A 19962-nucleotide genomic window follows, 5' to 3' on the forward strand; every position below is an offset into this window, starting at 1 on the left:
TGAACAATTGATAAGGCTAACTCAACTACTTGCTATTTTACTTCTATCTGAAATTTTTATTACAATTATTTATAACCTACATATGGCTAGCTTCATGATTAAACTAATCTTCATGATTAATTTCAAATTCTTTTAAACTACTATTGGTTTAACAAGAAAAAAAAAGACTTAAACTGTTTTGTACTTTTGGTGTTTTCTTTTAACTTTAGTCCTTAACTCTAAATTTACCAATAGGTGAAGCCATCGGAAGTTGTGTTCTGGGGGGCCCTCTCTCTGCCAAACAACATTGAGAAGCTGACGGTTCACTAGCTCAAATATCTTGTATCCAAAACAAACAATTTTTCATTTAGATTTATGTTACTTTCCTAGTATTTCTAAAGCGAGATTTATAACAATTTAATTACAGCCAAAAATGAACCAAGGACTTTACTTACAGATGCAATAGTAGCATCTTTTTCGGTGAGTTCCTGTTTGTGCCGAGCCATCATCTCTTTGATCTCCAGCTCTTTCATGATCTTCTCTTTTTCCAAATCAGAATACTGTTCCTCAGCAATTGAACGAGCCAATTGCTCAGAATCTGCTTTGGTTAAGGTAATCTCCAGTTGAGCAGCCAAGGAGTCCCTATATTTAAGAGAAATAAAATTTTAACATTCAATTTTTTATTACAAAGCTGAAGTTTTTCTCTAATTAACTTAATCAGATCAGTCAGTTCAGTTCAGTCGCTCAGTTGTGTCCTACTCTTTGCGACCCCATGGACTGTAGCACGCCAGGCCTCTCTGTCCATCACCAACTCTTGAAGCTTACGCAAACTCAAGTCCATCGAGCTGGTGATGCCATCCAGCCATTGCATCTTCTGTCATCCCGCTCTATTCCTGCCTTCAATCTTTTCTAGCATCAGGGTCTTAACCAATGAGTCAATTCTTCACACCAGGTGGCCAAAGTATTGGAGCTACGTCTTCAGCATCCGTCCTTCCAATGAATATTCAGGACTGATTTCCTTGAGGATTGACTGCTTGGATCTCCCTGCAGTCCAAGGGACCCTCAAGAGTCTCCTACGACACCACAGTTCAAAAGCCTCACTTCTGCACTCAGCTTTCTTTGTGGTCCAACTCTCACATCCATACACGACTAGTGGAAAACCCACAGCCTTGACTAGATGGACCTCTGTTGGCAAAGTAATGTCTCTGCTTTTTAATATGCTGTCTAGGTTGGTCATAGCTTTCCTTCTAAGGAGCAAGTGTTTTTAAATTTCATGGCTGCAGTCACCATCTGCAGTGATTTTGGAGCTTCAAACAATAAAGTCTGTCACTGTTTCCATTTTTTCCCCATCTATTTGCCATGAAGTGATGGGACCGGATCCCATGATCTTCGTTTTCTGAATGTTGAGCTTTAAGCCAACTTTTTCACTCTCCTTTTTTACTTTCATCAAGAGGCTCTTTAGTTCTTCTTCACTTTCTGCCATAAGGGTGGTGTCATCTGCATATCTGAGGTTATTGATATTTCTCCTGGCAATCTTGATTCCAGCTTGTGCTTCCTCCACGTTTCTCATGATGTACTCTGCACATAAGTTAAATAAGCAGGGTGACAATATACAGCCTTGACATACTCCTTTTCTTATTTGGAACCACTCTGTTGTTCCATGTCTGGTTCTAACTGTTGCTGCTTAACCTTCATATGGGTTTCTCAGGAGGCAGATAAGGTGGTCTGGTATTCCCATCTCTTTAAGAATTTCCCACAAACTGACTGTGTGATCCACACAGTCAAAGGCTTTGACATAGTCAATAAATGTTCCAGAAATAGATGTTTTTCTGGAACTCTTTGGCATTTTTGATGACGCAGCGGATGTTGGCAATTTGATCTCTGGTTCCTCTGCCTTTTCTAAATCCAGCTTGAACATCTAGAAGTTCACGGCTCACATACTGTTGAAGCCTGGCGTGGATAATTTTGAGCATTACTTTGCTAGCGTGTGAGATGAGCGCAACTGTGCGGTAGTTTGAACATTCTTTGGCATTGCCTTTGGGATTGGAATGAAAACTGACCTTTTCCAGTCCTGTGGCCACTGCTGAGTTTTCCAAATTTGCTGGCATATGGAGTGCAGCACTTACAGCATCATCTTTTAGGGTCTGAAAAAGCTCAGCTGGAATTTCATCGCCTCCCCTAGCTTTGTTCATAGTGATGCTTCCTAAGGCCCACTTGATTTTGCATTCCAGGATGTCTGGGTCTAGTTGAGTGATCATACCATAGTGCTTATCTGGGTCATGAAGATCTTTAATGTGTAGTTCTTCTGTGTATTCTTGCCACCTCTTCTTAATATCATCTGCTTTTTATTAACTGCATCAACAAATTTTACCTGGAGTTCCCTGGTGGTTCAGATAGTAAAGAATCAGCCGGCCAATACAGGAGACCTGGGTTCAGATCGGGAAGATCCTCTGGAGAAGGGAATGGCAACCCACTCCAGTATTCTTGCCTGGAAAATTCCTTGGCCAGAGGAGCCTGGAAGGCTACAATCAATGGGGTTGCAAAGAGTTGGGCATGACTAAGTGACTAACACACACACAGGTACTTTCTAGGAGTAGGGTACATGTCTATGAACAGAGACAAGGATCTTATCCTTACCTTTCATCCTGTAATTCCTGCTTCTTCTGCTGTAATTCTTTACAAAGTTTGGTCTTTTCTTCACATTCTTCCTTAAGTTCCCTAACCTGTGTTTTATAGAGGGTCTAAATAGCAAAACAGAATAGAAACATGTATCATCATTGTTCTAAATATTCAAAAGCTATCCAGACAAAAAGTTCAGCTGATCACAACGTAATAGGCTCATAAAACTGAGTAATGTTGAGCCCATGAGCAAAGTGATAGTTCAATGAGCTTTTCTATTTTCTGGTAATCAACCCAATTAACTAATAAAACTTCAGCTAATAATTTACAAGTGTGATTTTCAACTGGATATCCTAGTGAAATTTCTCACTAAATGTCATATAGGTAAGATGAAGAGGCAAAGAAAAATATTATCAATTTATTCAAGAAAATTTTGCTGGCTTAATAATCAATGAAACAGAGGTGACAGTTACTATTTCATATTTTAAAACTCAAAAAAGGGCAAATGTTACAATGACAATCTTATTTCTTTCATTATAAAAATATATTCTTCCTCAAAAATCAATGCTTTTTAAAATGAACTTCATATGGTGTGGGTATATACTTAGAACTATTTTTTTTGAAATGATAATGGATTTCTGTTAGACTATCTACAGTCTCTTGCCCCGGTATTCCTTTTTGCAGATGTGTGGTACAAAACATTCAACAAAATTCTCTCTGAAATTTGCTATAAGAATTTAAAGAATCAGTCTCCTGGTTTCTCAGCAAAAAAAATTTTTAATAATTCTACAAATACAATACTTTTCAAAGTAACGTGTCTGGACTTACTGAGAAATACTGCTCTGCTTCAAGCTGATCCTGGAGCTCTTTCATTTGTCCATCTGCATCTTGACGTTCTCTGTGGAGACATTGGTTAGACACATATTAAGCCAGCAACTCTTGAAATGTGGTCTAGGAAACCTCTGGGAGTACCTAAGACCTTTCCAGAAAATCCACGAGGTAAAATTATTTTCATAATACTAAGAATCAGGGCTATTTTTAAAGCTTTAATTCTTTCCACATATATACACTTTCATGAGGCTGCATGACATATGAGGATTTTATTATTCCAACAGCTAATGAAACGTGTGCATGTATGCTCCCATGTTTTTAAATTTTCTCAGTTTCCATTTCCAACACAATAAACAACATTAGATAAAATTCACATAAACAAAAACTCTTTGGGGCCCTCAATAATTTTTTTAAGAGTATAAGGGATTCAGAGACCAAATAGTGCTATATTAAACTAATAACACTGAATTATATTCGCAGACATGCATTGTGATCAGCCATTTATGCCAACCATGTAGTACAATTAAAGATCACCTGAAAATCGATTTTCTTAGAATGAGTGTAGAAACGACTGGGAGGGGCCCTGCAGGGAGGTTAAGAGTACATGTTTTTATATCTAAATGTAAATAGTAACTGCACAGATTTCTGGTGGCTCAGTGGTAAAGAATCCACCAGTAATGCAGGAAACACGAGTTCGATCCCTGGCTTGGGAAGATCCCCTGGAGAAGGAAATGGCAACCCATTCCAGTTATTCTTGCTTGGAAAATCCCATGGACAGAGGAGCCTGATGGGCTACAGTCCATGGGTTGCAAAAGAGTTGGACATGACTTAGCAAACAACAACAAAATGGTAACTGCACAGATTTGAACACTTTGTAAAAATTCAGCGTTCTACATTTATCATTTGTATACTTTTTCTATATATATCTTAACCCTCAGTAAAGAGAAAAGTTAAATAAAAAACAAACCTAGTAACACTTTTAAGATGTTGGGCTGAAATAAAAGTCTAGGCTTGTCAAAAAAACAAAATCATATATATATATATAATAGTTATTTCAAGTTATTTCAAAGCTAAGAAGAGAGAAAACAAGTTGGAGAACACCACATGATACAATTAAAAAACAAAACAAAAAAAAACACAAGTAAAATTCTACAACACTCAACCCTATAAATATAGTACACATGTACAGGTACAGGCACAGAAAAAGGTATGGAAGGATATATTAAGACTATTAAGATATATTACTTCTTGAGAGATTAACCATGTCTGTATTTATAAGTTCAGTACAGTTCAGTCGCTCAGTCATGTCTGACTCTTTGCGACCCCATGAACTGAAGCATCCCAGGACTCTCTGCCCATCACCAACTTCCGGAGTCCACCCAAAACCATGTCCATCGAGTCGGTGATGCCATCTAACCATCTCATCGTCTGTCATCCCCTTCTCCTCCTGCCCTCAATCTTTCCCAGCATCAGGGTCTTTTCAAATGAGTCAGCTCTTCAAATGAGGTGGCCAAAGGACTGGAGTTTCAGCTTCAACATCAGTCCTTCCAACCAACACCTAGGACTGATCTCCTTTAGAATGGACTGGTTGGATCTCCTTGCAGTCCAAGGGACTCTCAAGAGTGTTTTCCAACACCACAGTTCAAAAGCATCAATTCTTCAGCACTCAGCTTTCTTCACAGTCCAACTCTCACATCCATACATGACCAGTGGAAAAACCATAGCCTTGACTAGATTGACATTTGTTGGCAAAGTAATATCTCTGCTTTTTTTCTATGCTGTCTAGGTTGGTCATAACTTTCCTTCCAAGGAATAAGCGTCTTTTAATTTCATGGCTGCAATCACCATCTGCAGTGATTTTGGAGCCCCCAAAAATAAAGTCAGCTACTGTTTCCCCATCTATTTGCCATGAAGTGATAGGACCAGATGCCATGATCTTAGTTTTCTGAATGATGAGCTCTAAGCCAACTTTTTCACTCTCCTCTTTCACTTTCATCAAGAGGCTCTTTAGTTCTTCTTCACTTTCTGCCATAAGGGTGGTGTCATCTGCATATCTGAGGTTATTGATATTTCTCCCATCAGTCTTGATTCCAGCTTGTGTTTCCTCCAGCGCAGCGTTTCTCATGATGTACTCTGCATAGAAGTTAAATAAGCACGGTGACAATATACAGCCTTGACGGACTCCTTTTCCTATCTGGAATCAGTCTGTTGTTCCATGTCCAGTTCTAACTGTTGCTCCCTGACCTGCATACAGGTTTCTCAAAAGGCAGGTCAGGTGGTCTGGTATTCCCATCTCTTTCAGAATTTTCCACAATTCATTGTGATCCATACAGTCAAAGGCTTTGGTATAGTCAACAAAGCAGAAATAGATGTTTTTCTGGAACTCTCTTGCTTTTTTGATGATCCAGCAGATGTTGGCAATTTGATCTCTGGTTCCTCTGCCTTTTCTAAAACCAGCTTGAACATCTGGAAGTTCACAGTTCATGTATTGCTGAAGCCTGGCTTGGAGAATTTTAAGCATTACATTACTAGTGTGTGAGATGACTGCAATTGTGCAATAGTCTGAGCATTCTTTGGCATTGCCTTTCTTTGGGATTGGAATGAAAACTGACCTTTTCCAGTCCTGAGGCCACTGCTGAGTTTTCCACATTCGCTGGCATATTGAGTGCAGCACTTTCACAGCATCATCTTTCAGGATTTGAAATAGCTCAACTGGAATTCCATCACATCCACTAGCTTTGTTCGTAGTGATGCTTCCTAAGGCCCACTTGACTTTACATTCCAGGATGTCTGGCTCTAGTTTAGTGATCACACCATCATGACTGTCTGGGTCTTAAAGATCTTTTTTGTATAGTTCTTCTTGGTATTCTTGCCACCTCTTCTTAATATCTTCTGCTTCTGTTAGGTCCCTACCATTTCTGTTCTTTATTGAGCCCATCTTTGCATGAAATGTTCCCTTGGTATCTCTAATTTTCTTGAAGAGATCTCTAGTCTTTCCCATTCTATTGTTTTCCTCTATTTCTTTGCACTGGTTACTGAGGAAGGCTTTCTTATCTCGCTTTGCTATTCTTTGGAACTCTGCATTCAAATGGGTATACCTTTCCTTTTCTCCTTTGCTTTTCACTTCCCTTCTTTTCGGTGACTTCCCTGGTGGCTCAGATGGTAAAGCGTCTGTCTACAATGCAGGAGACCCGGGTTCGATCCCTGGGTGGCGAAGATCCCCTGGAGAAGGAAATGGCAATCCACTCTAGTACTATTGCCTGGAAAATCCCATGGACAGAGGAGCCTGGTAGGCTACAGACCATGGGGTCACAAAGAGTCAGACACAATTGAGCGACTTCACTTTCCCTTCTTTTCACAGATATTTGTAAGGCCTCCTCAGACAACCATTTTGCTTTTCTTGGGTATGGTCTTGATTCCTGTCTCCTGTACAATGTCACAAACCTCCATGCATAGTTCATCAGGCACTCTGTCTATCAGATCTAGTCCCTTAAATCTATTTCTCACTTCCACTGTATAGTCATAAGGGATTTGATTTAGGTCATACCTGAATAGTCTAGTGGTTTTCTCCACTTTCTTCAATTTTAGTCTGCATTAGACAATAAGGAATTCATATATGAGCCACAGTCAGCTCCCCATCTTGTTTTTGTTGACTGTATAGAGGTGCTCCATCTTTGGCTGCAAAGAATAGAATCAATCGGATTTTGGTGTTGACCATCTGTTGATGTCCATGTGTAGAGTCTCCTCTTGTGTTGTTGGAAGAGGGTGTTTGCTATGACCAGTGCGTTCTCTTGGCAGAACTCTTTTAGCCTTTGCCTTGCTTCATTCTGTACCCCAAGGCCAAATTTGCCTGTTACTCCAGGTGTTTCTTAACTTCCTACTTTTGCATTCCAGTCCCCTATAATGAAAAGGACATCTTTTTTGGGTGTTTTAGAAGGTCTTGTAGGTCTTCATGGACCTGTTCAACTTCAGCTTCTTCAGTGTTCCTGGTCGGGGCATAGGCTTGGATTACTGAGATATTGAATGGTTTGCCTTGGAAACAAACAGAGGTCATTCTGTCATTTTTGAGACTGCATCCAAGTATCGCATTTTGGACTCTTTTGTTGACTATGATGGCTACTCCATTTCTTCTAAGGGCTTCCTGCCCACAATAGTAGATATAATGGTCATCTGAGTTAAATTCACCAATTCCAGTCCATTTTAGTTTGCTGATTCCCAGAATGTTGATGTTCACTCTTGCCATCTCCTGTTTGGCCACTTCCAATTTGCCTTGATTCATGGACCTAACATTCCAGGTTCCTATTCAATATTGCTCTCTATAGCATCGAACCCTGCTTCCATCACCAGTCCCATTCACAACTGGGTGTTGTTTTTGCTTTGCCTCCATCCCTTCATTCTTTCTGGAGTTATTTCTCCACTTATCTCCAGTAGCATATTGGGGACCTACCGACCTGGGGAGTTCATCTTTCAGTGTCCTATCTTTTGCCTTTTCATACTGTTCATAAAGGAGACCTTATATTTGTTTTCTCTTTATCTTTTAATATAGATCTAAATATTTTAAAATGAGAAAATATTTTACTACCACTTGGACATTTTAAAAATGTATATAGGTGGACTTCCCTGGCAGTTCAGTGATTGAGACTCCGCACTTTCACTGCAGGGGCCATGGGTTCTATTCCTGGTTGGGAAACTAAGATCCCACAGGCTGAATGGCCAAATAAATCCATAAATAAAAGTGTTTAAAGCAAGAAAACTCAGAGAGATTAATTGATTTAATCACAGCACTTCAATTTCAATTTAATATTATTTAGAGAACTTTCATCCTTATTCTAATTTAATATAATCTGATCACTTTGTTTACTCACTGGTCCTTCAACTTCTGAATAAATAGGAAATTATCACCAGATGTCACTTCACTGTGTTAATTCTATATTTTATTATTAATCAGTGTATTATTTTAAAAAGTATGATTCTTATTTCTCTGAGCCAAAGATGTGAAAGATGCTAATAACATATGAAACAGCAAGTTTTAAAAATTTTAAATCATTACTAGCTAGGCTCACGTGCAGCAAACTCCAGTGTAATATTAATATCATGATCTTTTTGAAGTGCCTCTGTTCATTATATGTAACTTTTAAAACCCAACATTTATTAGGTATTTAATAAAAGCTATTTTTCAGAAAGTAATTATATAATATGCACATGGTTACAGTTAAGATAGTACAGACTAGCACAGAAAAAAATTATGAAATGTCAGTCTCCTTATCCATAACCATCCACATGACAATCCTATTTCCCTAGAGGAAATCACTTTGTTTCATTTCCTTTTATTGTTCTTTTGGGGTTCCCACCACATCTCAGCTTATTCCTTGACATACGTTTCCAATTCCCTGCTGCCATATGTGAGAATTTAGCTCTTACCACCCCTAACCTCTCCCCAAACCCTAACACAGTTATATCACTGGTCTAAGTGACATAATCAAGCCTCCATTCATTTCCTATTGCATCAACCACAAACCACAACCTCCCCAGCTGGAGATAAGAACTGCAACAATTCCATTCTCTTTTATTTTTGAGATTTCATAAGAACATGTCTAAATGTGAGTCTTCTCTCAAGTATCTTTGCTGGTCTTTTCAATATAAAGACTTCTTTTCCAGCTATGAGAAATTCTTTTCTATTATTTCTTTAGTAACTTCCTTCCCTAAGATTCTCTGGAATTCCTTGTCTGGTGCTAGAACTCTTAGAATAAGCTGGTGTGTGTCTTAGCTTTTCTCTCATATATTGTATGTCATTTCTTCTTGTTCTATATTTTGTGAAATTAAAAACAAATTTTTTTTCTTCAAACTCTTCTAATAAATTTACATTGGCAATAATTTAACCTTCAAGAGCTCCTTCCTATTCTGTCTTTCCTTTTTACATCAGGTTCATGTTTAATGGAAGTGGTATTTCCTAGAATCTTTGATCAGTACTAATCATACTACTAATGACTAAATGGGGCAATTTTTAACAGTATATTTACTATATACTTTAATTTAAAGTATTTTAACAATGTTTTCTAAGTAAATTAAATATAGCACTAGAGAAAGTGTGTTGCTCAGTTGTGTCTGACTCTTTGTGACCCTCACGGATTGTAATCCGCCAGGCTCCTCTGTCCACAGAATTCTCCAGGCAAGAATACTGGACTGGGTTGCCATTTCCTACTCTAGGGGATCTTCCTGACTCAGAGATATAGCATAAGAGTGTATCCTAAAAAATGATTTAAAAATTTATATGGTGTTTGCGTAACAGTCAAACATTTCCAAGTCCCAGAAACTAAAGGAACAAACAAAAGACACTTTTGTTTGCGAGACAGTCCTCAGGAGGAATCTTAAGAGTGTGGAGTGCAAACCCCAGACCTTTTCTTCTTCAGCACAAACAATATACCATTATATCGTAATGTGGCAGTAGTAAAAATTGTTGAGGAAGCAAATAAAATCTTTTTGAATGACAACAGTGGCACTCAACACATCATTTAAACAGAAAGAAGAGAAAAATGTGTTCAAGAAAACAAAGGAGTCAGAAGAAAATTCCCAGATAAGTAAAAATTAAGATAATATACATGGAGATAGCCCTGCATATTAATAAGTCTTTGTCTCAAACAATTAACTTACTTTCGAAGTTCAGCATTCTGTTTTTCCAAGCTCATTTTCATTTCTAGGAGATGATTATTCTCTTGCTTTAACTGCTTTTCTGACATTTTTAGTGTATTAACTTGCTGTGTTTGCATCTTCAAGTCATTTTGTGTAAGGCAGCGCTTCTGAGTTTCCTGTTCTATTTTTAATGTCAAGTTTCTAACCTAAAAAACAGTGTTATTGGTATGTAAGCAAATTATTTTGATTTTTTCATCAATGAAGCTGGCAGTAAATATAATGACATAAAACAGACTTTTCCCCCTTAAACAGTTAATTCATTTCACAGTATTTTTTGGATTTTCCATAATAATATATTTTTTAAATAAAATATAGTCTTCAAAGAAATTTTAATTATGATTCATTTAGTATATCACCCAAATCTGGTACAATTTAAAAAGTACAGAATATTATTTTACAAGAAAAAAATTTTAATTGTAAAACCATCATTGAACCTCTACAAATAAACCTAGTTTATTATTAATTAATTAAATAGGTCATTACACAGTAAGCTGCACACTTACATCCTCATTTAGCACATCTTTCTGTTTGAGGAGTTCATTTATTTTCTGCTGTGACTGTTTGAGGTCACAGTCTAATATAGAGCATCTTTTCTCAGCCTCCAGCAACAAGTTCTCTACTTTCTGTTTTAAAGTTCTTTCCTCCAAGAGCTTTTTCTCCATTTCTATTGCCACAAAAATAGACATAATCATGAACCAAACAAAAAAAGCGTATCAAATACATGACACAGTGCTAATAAAAACTGCAATAAATGATGTTGCCTCAAAAACTTTTTTAATTTCCAATTTAACATTTTCATTACTCTTAACATAACTGAAATATCAACAATTTCATGCTTAAAAATTAAGTGTTATATTTGCAGGGTGTAAAAATCTACCACACTCTGTAATATTATATTCATTTTAATGAAAGCAAAATAATTCTGCCTTTATCACCTACTGCAAAGTTATATTAGGTAAAATTTAAACGTTATGAACTTTCAGTTTTCAATGAACTAGCTTCAAAAGTATGGAAAAAACAAACATTTTTCATATATTACTGAAAACAGCTAGCATTTCTAGGCACTTTTCATGTATCAATGTACCTGTTTTTCACAACCAAATACGGGAACTGTCCCTTTACAGGGAACTAGGCATAAAAGGGTAAGTAACTACACAAGATCACATAGCTAGTAATTCACTGGTAAGCCACACTCTTACTCAAAGGAGGCAATGACATGCAGTAGAAAGACCAAAGGTTTTATACCATATATGAGTACCATCTACAAAATTTAAGTTGTGTGCAATCATGCAAAATATGAAAGTCATCTGTATGTTAGAGTTGTAAAAAGAAATTTGAAAAAAAAAAGACAGTTGTTACTATGCTAAATTGGTTCATTTTCAACAGTTCTGAGAACAACTTATAAACAAATGTACTCATTTAAAAAATTAATCACTGGAATGTGGGCCTAGAGAACAGAAAGAGGCATGAGTGAACTCATTGAGATGAGGAGAATATAGATTCTCTATCTTGTCTTGGGTGGTAATTACATGTGTGTTACAAATGTGAAAAATGTTTGCATTTATAGCACCTAAATTATGATCTCAAAAGAAATTCAACTCTTGTCTTGTCCCACTAACTTTCTTCTTACTAAGTCTTTCTAAATATAGCACTCATTTCATCTTTTATTATCTTAAATCAATGTCTTAAACTAAACTGCTTTTGACCAAAAAAACCTCTCCAATTTTAACTACACTCAATAATTAAAAGGCTGTTTTTTTGTGAAGTTATTAATAAATTTTATGGTTTAATATGAAATGAAATTTCTGTTTAAGAGTTTTACAAATCTTTGACAAGAATACTTTATTGATTTCTTTTGGAACTTCAAATCCATCATATATAAACAGTCAGTTTGGAAAAAACAAGATATAACCTAAAAGACAATTCCAAGATAACAGGCTTGGTTTGTGGAAAAGTCAACTTTGTTATCTTACCCTACATTTATTAGCTTTCTGTGGCTCTGACCAAATATAGCTAGTATCTTCATCATGCCAAATTTCAAAATACTCAATCAACTTTAGGAAAGAATTTTGTAACATGAGCTGCTGAAATGTCAACCTAATTATAAAAAGAGCATATCCCCCAAATCTGAACAGATATATCTAAAACTACACACTATATGCCTGCCACTATTGATACCACTGAAATATTCATTTCTCTCTGATCTAAAAATTTGGTTGAGCAATTTTGCATTTGAGCCTTACTATCCTAGAAATGGTCATGGCCTTAAAGGAAAAAAAAAAAAAAAATATATATATATATATATATATATATATATACACACACACATAAATATATATATGTAAAGCTTTCCTAATAGTTTTTAAAAATATTTTCCAAAATCAGAATTGAATACAGAATCAGTTCTGTAAAATATTGCTGAAAATCCTCTTATGAAAATGCATACCTTTCATGGCTTCTGATTTGGCTTCTTCAATGGATTCATAAATTTTGTTTTTGTCTGCAAGCCGTGCTTTTGTAGCCTTATGTTCAGTTTCTTCTTGTTCTAAACTTTGCTGTATAACTTTTAGTTGGTATGTCATATCTATTTCCATGTTGTTCTTTTCCTATTAAAGATTTAAATGGCAGCCATCAATCAAACAGACTGGCTCAAAATTTCAAAAATTTCTTTACAGGTTTACTAACAACGTTTAACATGTTCCCTCCAATCTTGTGAAAGTACCCTATGTGCTGTTCCACCTGTTTGCTTCCCAATGTACTTATCGCCCGTATCTCCACTACTGTTTCGAGATCTTCACTGTGATTACTTGAACTCAATAAAGTGATGAATGTATGATACCTCAATTATCAAATTCAACAACCCTTTCAATCATTTTTCATTTGAACTCACTGTTGCCCTTGAAACTATTTCCTTGATATACTTGACCTCACTTGGCTTTCCCCACCCTTCTCTCATCTTTTCTGCTGTGTGTGAAGTTTTCCCCCAGCCACCTCTTAAATATTGGGTGTTCTCTGTAGGTAGCATTCTTTAGCCATAATGCTTCTCCTCCTCTGTATTATTTCTCAAACTTTTAAACCATACCTATTACTTTGCTGACTAAGGTCCGTCTAGTCAGGGCTATGGTTTTTCCTATGGTCATGTATGGATGTGAGAGTTGGACTGTGAAGAAGGCTGAGCACCGAAGAATTTATGCTTTTGAACTGTGGTGTTGGAGAAGACACTTGAGAGTCCCTTGGACTGCAAGGAAATCCAACCAGTCCATTCTAAAGGAGATCAGCCCTGGGATTTCTTTGGAGGGAATGATGCTAAAGCTGAAACTTCAGTACTTTGGCCACCTCATGTGAAGAGTTGACTCATTGGAAAAGACTCTGATGCTGGGAGGGATTGGGGGCAGGAGGGGAAGGGGACGACAGAGGATGAGATGGCTGGATGGCGTCACCGACTCGATGGACGTGAGTCTGAGTGAACTCTGGGAGTTGGTGATGGACAGGGAAGCCTGGCGTGCTGCGATTCATGGTGGTCGCAAAGAGTCAGACACAACTGAGTGACTGAACTGAACTGAATATTTTCCTTTGCTAGGCCTTTGGGCGGGGGGAAATAAAACTCAGGATCCTCTACTACTCATCTTTATTTTCCACATGGAAAACATGTTTTAAGTTGAGAACCATTAATAGAAGTTAATTTTCTATATATCCTCAAGAGATTTTCTAATTCTTTGTTTCCTATAGTTTATATCATAAATACAGACCTTTTTTTTTCAATAATGAAAATAATTTTTTTCAAACTACACAATCTATCAACAAAGTAGTTTGCTTTGAAAAACCACAGGTCTAAGCAATCTCTTTCCAGATGGGTTCTTTCATTTGCATAGTTTGAGCTACTTCAATATCAATGATGATCAAATATTTCTAGCTGCTACTACCATAGCTTACTTCTCTGTAGACAACCTAATTTGGTTGTCTCACCAGCACCTCAAGACTAAAATGGATTTATCACTGTCTTCTCTATTTCTCCTTTATTCTTTATTAATTAAAGGCACTACTATAGATTTTTGTCACAAACTAGGAACTCAAAACTCACTCTTAAGTACTATTCACATGCTACATTTAATCAATCACTAAGTGTTCCCAAATACTCCTCCTTCAAATATTTCTGATTCATTCCTATTTTCCATCCTTTGAACTACTGTACTAGTTAAGTCTCCATTATCTGAGTTACTTTACCTGAAAAAGCCTCTGATTAATCTACCTACCTATTAATCTTCCTCAAACCTAGTTTTCACATGGTACGTAATAATATATCTTAAATGAATCACTAATAAAATCACCCAACTTAAAAGCCCTTCAGTGGTTAGTCCATTTCTTAGAGCAACTAAGTTTCTTAATAGAGTATTCAACATTTTGCATGGCCAATTTTAGCCTGATGTCTGTTTTTGTAAAATTTCATTAGATCATAGCCATGCCCATTTCCTTTACTGAAGTAGAGACCATATGGCCTGCAACTTTTAAAATATTCACTGTCTTCCCCTTAAAAGATTAAAATTTCTTGACCTTTACTCTTTATTTCTAAACTATGACTTTTTTATTTTCTATCCTCTGTGCCTTCGCTCATGATGTCCTCCCCAGATCATAACGCACCTTTACTTCATCAGCCAATGCTGCCTTGTCAGATTAGGGATTCATTCTGTGTACCCAAGATACCCTGCCTGTATCTCTATCATTCTACTTCAGTCAGTTCAGTTCAGTCACTCAGTCATGTCCAACTCTTTGCGACCCCATGAATCGCAGCACGCCAGGCCTCCCTGTCCATCACCAACTCCCGGAATTCACTCAGACTCACATCCATCGAGTCTGTGATGCCATCCAGCCATCTCATCCTCGGTCGTCCCCTTCTCCTCCTGCCCCCAATCCCTCCCAGCATCAGAGTCTTTTCCAATGAGTCAGCTCTTCACATCAGCTGGCCAAAGTACTGGAGTTTCAGCTTCAGCATCAGTCCTTCCAAAGAACACCCAGGACTGATCTCCTTTAGAATGGACTGGTTGGATCTCCTTGCAGTCCACCACACTGCATTAGAATTATCTGTGTACTTTACTTTAGAAATTACCTACTAGATGCGAGGTTGTTAAGGGCAAGAACTGCATCCTGATATTTCTAACACATACGATACACTAAATACTTAAATGAATGAAAACAAAATATTATCTACACAGAGCTTAGAAATTATCCCTGCTTATAGCACTTTTTGGTAAACTTCTACATGAAAAGTCATGATAATTTTACACCATTTTGAAGATATAATGTACATAAAAATTTGAGTTTTCCTGGGATGTCTAGGGAGAAGCATCGTCATAACACACCCTAGGAAAGTTCTCCCTTCATAAGCAACTGACATGCTAAGGGCTGCTTGTGTAGTGTTACGGTAAGCCTTAAAGTATCCTCAATGTATGTAACAATATAAGAAAGTACATGAGTGCTGGAAATATCTCAGTTACTCATTTTCTTTATTTTAGAATAAGTTTTTCAACTCAAAACTCTACAGCCATCTTCTTACACAAATATAAAACTTAACATGTTTTACCTTTTCCAAATCAGTAAATCTCTCCTGTAGTTGTCTCTTCTCCAGCTCTACTTTTGCTAGTAAGATTTTACCATTCTTAACATCTTCTTCTAGGCCAGATATTCTACCTAAAATTGCAACATTTTAAAAAACAATAAATTCATATATAATACAAATTAAATTTAGAGTAAAAAATTCAGAATTCACCTCATACCTTAAAGCTGTTATTTATGAGCAGAAATTTTATAATTGTTGGTATAGTGCTTCAGAGTTAATTCAACTGGAATCCAATCTACTGCTTTCAGAAGTGGCTTGTTACTTAAAATACTTCATACTATTTGAAAGTAAATCCTTCATTCATAAAATTTTATAACAGTGTATCTAATACCCTAACTTTATAGAACAGAGTAGTATATCCATACACCTACTACTCCAGCACATTATCCACTATCTAAGGTTATCTCTAAATCACAGATCTTTAAGATGAACTTAAGTGCAGTCTCCACTTTACTTTAATACCTTGTAAATCATTAATAATCTCTGATCCATGGGTTCGGTCCCTCCTTTCAGATTCTAGAACTGACTGAAGATTGATAAATTCCTTTTCAAGTTTTAACTTGGCGGTCTCCAGCAGGCAATTTTTGTCTTGTAGATCTCTATTGTTAGATTCCAATTGCTGAATCTGTTTTGAACTTTCTGCCTGTGTTTTCCTTAACCGGGCTGCAGTATCAGATTCTGTTCGCAGCAAAGCATTGGTTTCATCCAGCTGTTATTCCATTCAAAACCAAACAAAAAACAAACAAATAAACACAGCTATATATGATAAAAATACTTTAATTTATTACCCCATTGCAAACTATTTAAAATAAGCAAAACCCTAAAAATATCTTTTTAATGATTTCCCTTTTGTAACATTACCAATTAAAAGAAATGCTAACAGTCATAAATAAAATTCAAAATCCGTATTGTAAATAAATTGGGATCAACCTACTTGTCTCTGGAGTTGATTCACTTTCTCAGTGGATATCTGAGAGTTCTGATTTCTTTTTTTCAAATCTTCAAGCTGATCTTTTAAACTGTTAACTATGATAAAAAGCATTTAAGTAGTAAGCTTCAACACAGCACACACATACAAACTTTTATTCTTAGTAACTATTTAGTATTCTAAACTACAAACCATCATTCTCCAAATTTCGCTTCTTGTCTGCTTCATGATCAGCTTTCCGCTGATATTCTGCATTTTTGTGCTGAAGAAGTGCTTTTTCTCTTTCTAATTGTCTTAATGTTGATTCCACATTTTTCCTTAAGGTAATCTGAAATAATGCTTGAAGTTATTATCAAAGGAAAGTATGTATAAAAATCATGAAAATAAAAAATACTTCAGTTACATCAAACAGAAGAGACCTTTAAAAAAGCTAATAACTAACAAAAGCCATTTTGTTAAAATTACAAATGGTTTCCATATTCTAAAAATAGCATATTATTCTTAAATAATCAAGAACATAAGTATTTTGTTTACTATTATAAGCCAAAATTTCTGTAACATTTCATCACCTTTGAACACCTTTACTTAATATAAACTATAGGTCTGAATAATAAAAAAAAATTGTCAATTTCTATTTTTAAGCCATGCCATTAATATGACTGAAATTATTTTTCCTTGAAATATCTACACATACTAAATTAATTCATTTGCAAAAAAGTAACAAAATGAAGCCTATTATCATGGTTTACTCTATAGTCTCAGTCCTCACCAATGCTACAACATGTATTTTACTATATAACAAGATTTGTATTAATATGGTACTGAGTGAACTCTATAGGTAAGTCAGGCATCAAAACTTTTTACGAACAAAAATGTAAATAAAAGCATAGAGAAACTTTACCTCTTCTTCTAACTCCTTTGCCACTTTCTCTAAGCGAGTATTAACAGATCTGAAGAATTTCAAAGGCAACAGTAAATAAAATAATTCTTACAATAAAGACATTTACCATAAATTTTAAAATAATCATAGAATTACTTTGTAGCTAAACATTTTAGTAAAATGTTTAAATTTACATTTTAAAATATAACATTTAATTATCCACAGAACATACTTGCACTTCTGCTCTAGTTCCTCTTTGGCTTGAATCTCAGTGCTAAGGTGTTCTTCTAATGTGTACAGTTTTTTCTGAATCTGTCAGAAAATTAAAAACTATAATTATAAAGTGTGAGCACATTTAAAAGGCAAGAGGCTTAAAGAAAACAATAATAATTTTCTTCTCTTTTCTTTTGACTTTAATATAGGTACAGCATTTGTACCTTCTTAATGTGATTTTTACTGACAGAAAAAATCCTCCATCTCTTGCTTTATATCACAGCACATGTGTATATATGAACACATTATGTAAACATAGGAATGAGAAGCTCCAATCTTCGCAGAATTCTTCTATCATAGCAAGTTTCTTATTCATTATAAATAAATTTTTTAAAAATTGATATCTTCTACTTTTCTTTTGTAGATTTATATGAAAATATTGTTACCATTTGTGCTAAAGAGATAAAGATAAAAGGTCTACATCTGAAACAAATATCTGGAATATTTGACTGAATATGCTCAAAAATATATTACTTTTCTTAGAAATAAGAATAAAATTTCTTTCAATTTTCCCAAAGAAAGCATGCAGATAGCCAAGAGATCTAAGAAAATACATTCAACATGATTAATTATTAGGGAAATGAATGAAAATCACAATGAAGTATCACCTTACACCTGTTAGAATGGCTATCATCAAAAAGACAAAAATATCAAATACTGGAGAGCATGTAGAGAAAAGGGAACCTTCATGCACTGCTGATGGGAATGTAAACTGGTGAGGCCAATATGGAAAACAATACAAAGATTCTTCAAAAGTTAAGGACAGAATTACCATATAATCCAGCTATTCCACTTATGGGTTTTTATCTGAAGAATATGAAAACACTAATTCAAAAAGATATATGCACCCAAGATATAGAAACAACCTAAGTATCCACTGGAAGATAAGTGGATGAACAAGATGTGATATATATATATACACACAGACTGGGAACCACTCAGCCATTTAAAAAAAAGGGTGGGGGGAGTGAAATCTAGCTATTTGCAACATGGATGAACCTTGAGGGTATTAGAATGCAAGTCAGAAAGTGAAAGACAAAAATCATACGGTATCACTCATATGGAAACAAACCGAAAAAAGGGAAAAAATAAGCAAAACAAAAACAAACTCAAAAGACAGAACAGACTGGTCATTACCAGAGGAAAGGAGGCTGGGGTAGATGAAATGAGTGAATGGGGTCAAGTGTATGGTGATGGTTGATTATTACACTCTTAATGATCACTTTGCAATGAGCACAGAAGTAAAATCATCATGTTGTATACTTGAAACTTATATAATGTTACATATCAATTTCAAAATGTTACATATCAGTATCAAAAGTGAAAGGCAAAGGAGAAAAGGAAAGATATATCCATCTGAATGTAGACTTCCAAAGAAGAGCAAGGAGAGACAAGAAAGCCTTCCTAAGTGATCAATGCAAACAAACAAGAGGAAAACAACAGAATGGGAAAGATGAGATCTCTTCAAGAAAATTAGAGATTCCAAGGGAACATTTCATGCAAAGATGGGCACAATAAAGGACAGAAATGGTATAGACTTAACAGAAGCAGAAGATATTAAGAAGAGGTGGCAAGAATACTCAGAACTGTACAAAAAAGATCTTCATGACCCAGATAACCATGATGGTGTGATCATTCACCTAGAGCCAGACAGACATCCTGGAATGTGAAGTCAAGTGGGCCTTAGGAAGCATCACTACAAACAAAGCTAGTGGAGGCGATGGAATTCCAGTTAGGCTATTTCAAACCCTAAAAGATGATGCTGTGAAAGCGCTGCACTCAATACACCAGCAAATTTGGGAAATTCAGCAGTGGCCACAGGACTGGAAAAGGTCAGTTTTCATTCCAATCCCAAAGAAAGGCAATGCCAAAGAAGGTTCAAACTACTGCACACTGCACTCATCTCACACGCTAGCAAAGTAATGCTCAAAATTCTCCAAGCCAGGCTTAAACAGTACATGAACCATGAACTTCCAGATGTTCAAGCTGGATTTAAAAAAGGCAGAGGAACCAGAGATCAAATTGCCAACATCTGTTGGATCACTGAAAAAGCAAGAGAGTTCCAGGAAAATATCTACTTCTGCTTTATTGACTTCGCCAAAGCCTTTGACTGTGTGGATCAGTCAGTTTGTTTGTAGAAAAGTCTTA

At 35.9% G+C, this 19962-nt stretch overlaps 1 protein-coding gene across 1 annotated transcript in view; it reads right to left on the reverse strand.

Moving 5' to 3' along the window:
• Window positions 1–19962, reverse strand: part of ROCK2 (Rho associated coiled-coil containing protein kinase 2) — a 134955-nt gene that overhangs the window by 23139 nt on the left and 91854 nt on the right. Inside the window, exons 12-23 of the mRNA XM_060413818.1 lie at window positions 17774–17853; window positions 17563–17611; window positions 16854–16989; window positions 16668–16759; window positions 16196–16442; window positions 15698–15804; window positions 12566–12725; window positions 10623–10783; window positions 10081–10265; window positions 3427–3496; window positions 2617–2720; window positions 435–621 (exon numbers count right to left, since the gene is read on the reverse strand). Of these exons, the coding sequence (XP_060269801.1) occupies window positions 435–621; window positions 2617–2720; window positions 3427–3496; window positions 10081–10265; window positions 10623–10783; window positions 12566–12725; window positions 15698–15804; window positions 16196–16442; window positions 16668–16759; window positions 16854–16989; window positions 17563–17611; window positions 17774–17853 (1578 nt within the window). The remainder of the gene's footprint in view (window positions 1–434; window positions 622–2616; window positions 2721–3426; window positions 3497–10080; window positions 10266–10622; window positions 10784–12565; window positions 12726–15697; window positions 15805–16195; window positions 16443–16667; window positions 16760–16853; window positions 16990–17562; window positions 17612–17773; window positions 17854–19962) is intronic.

The sequence above is a fragment of the Ovis aries genome, chromosome 3 (genome assembly GCF_016772045.2).
Source record: "Ovis aries strain OAR_USU_Benz2616 breed Rambouillet chromosome 3, ARS-UI_Ramb_v3.0, whole genome shotgun sequence".
In the NCBI taxonomy this organism is placed as follows: domain Eukaryota; kingdom Metazoa; phylum Chordata; class Mammalia; order Artiodactyla; family Bovidae; genus Ovis; species Ovis aries.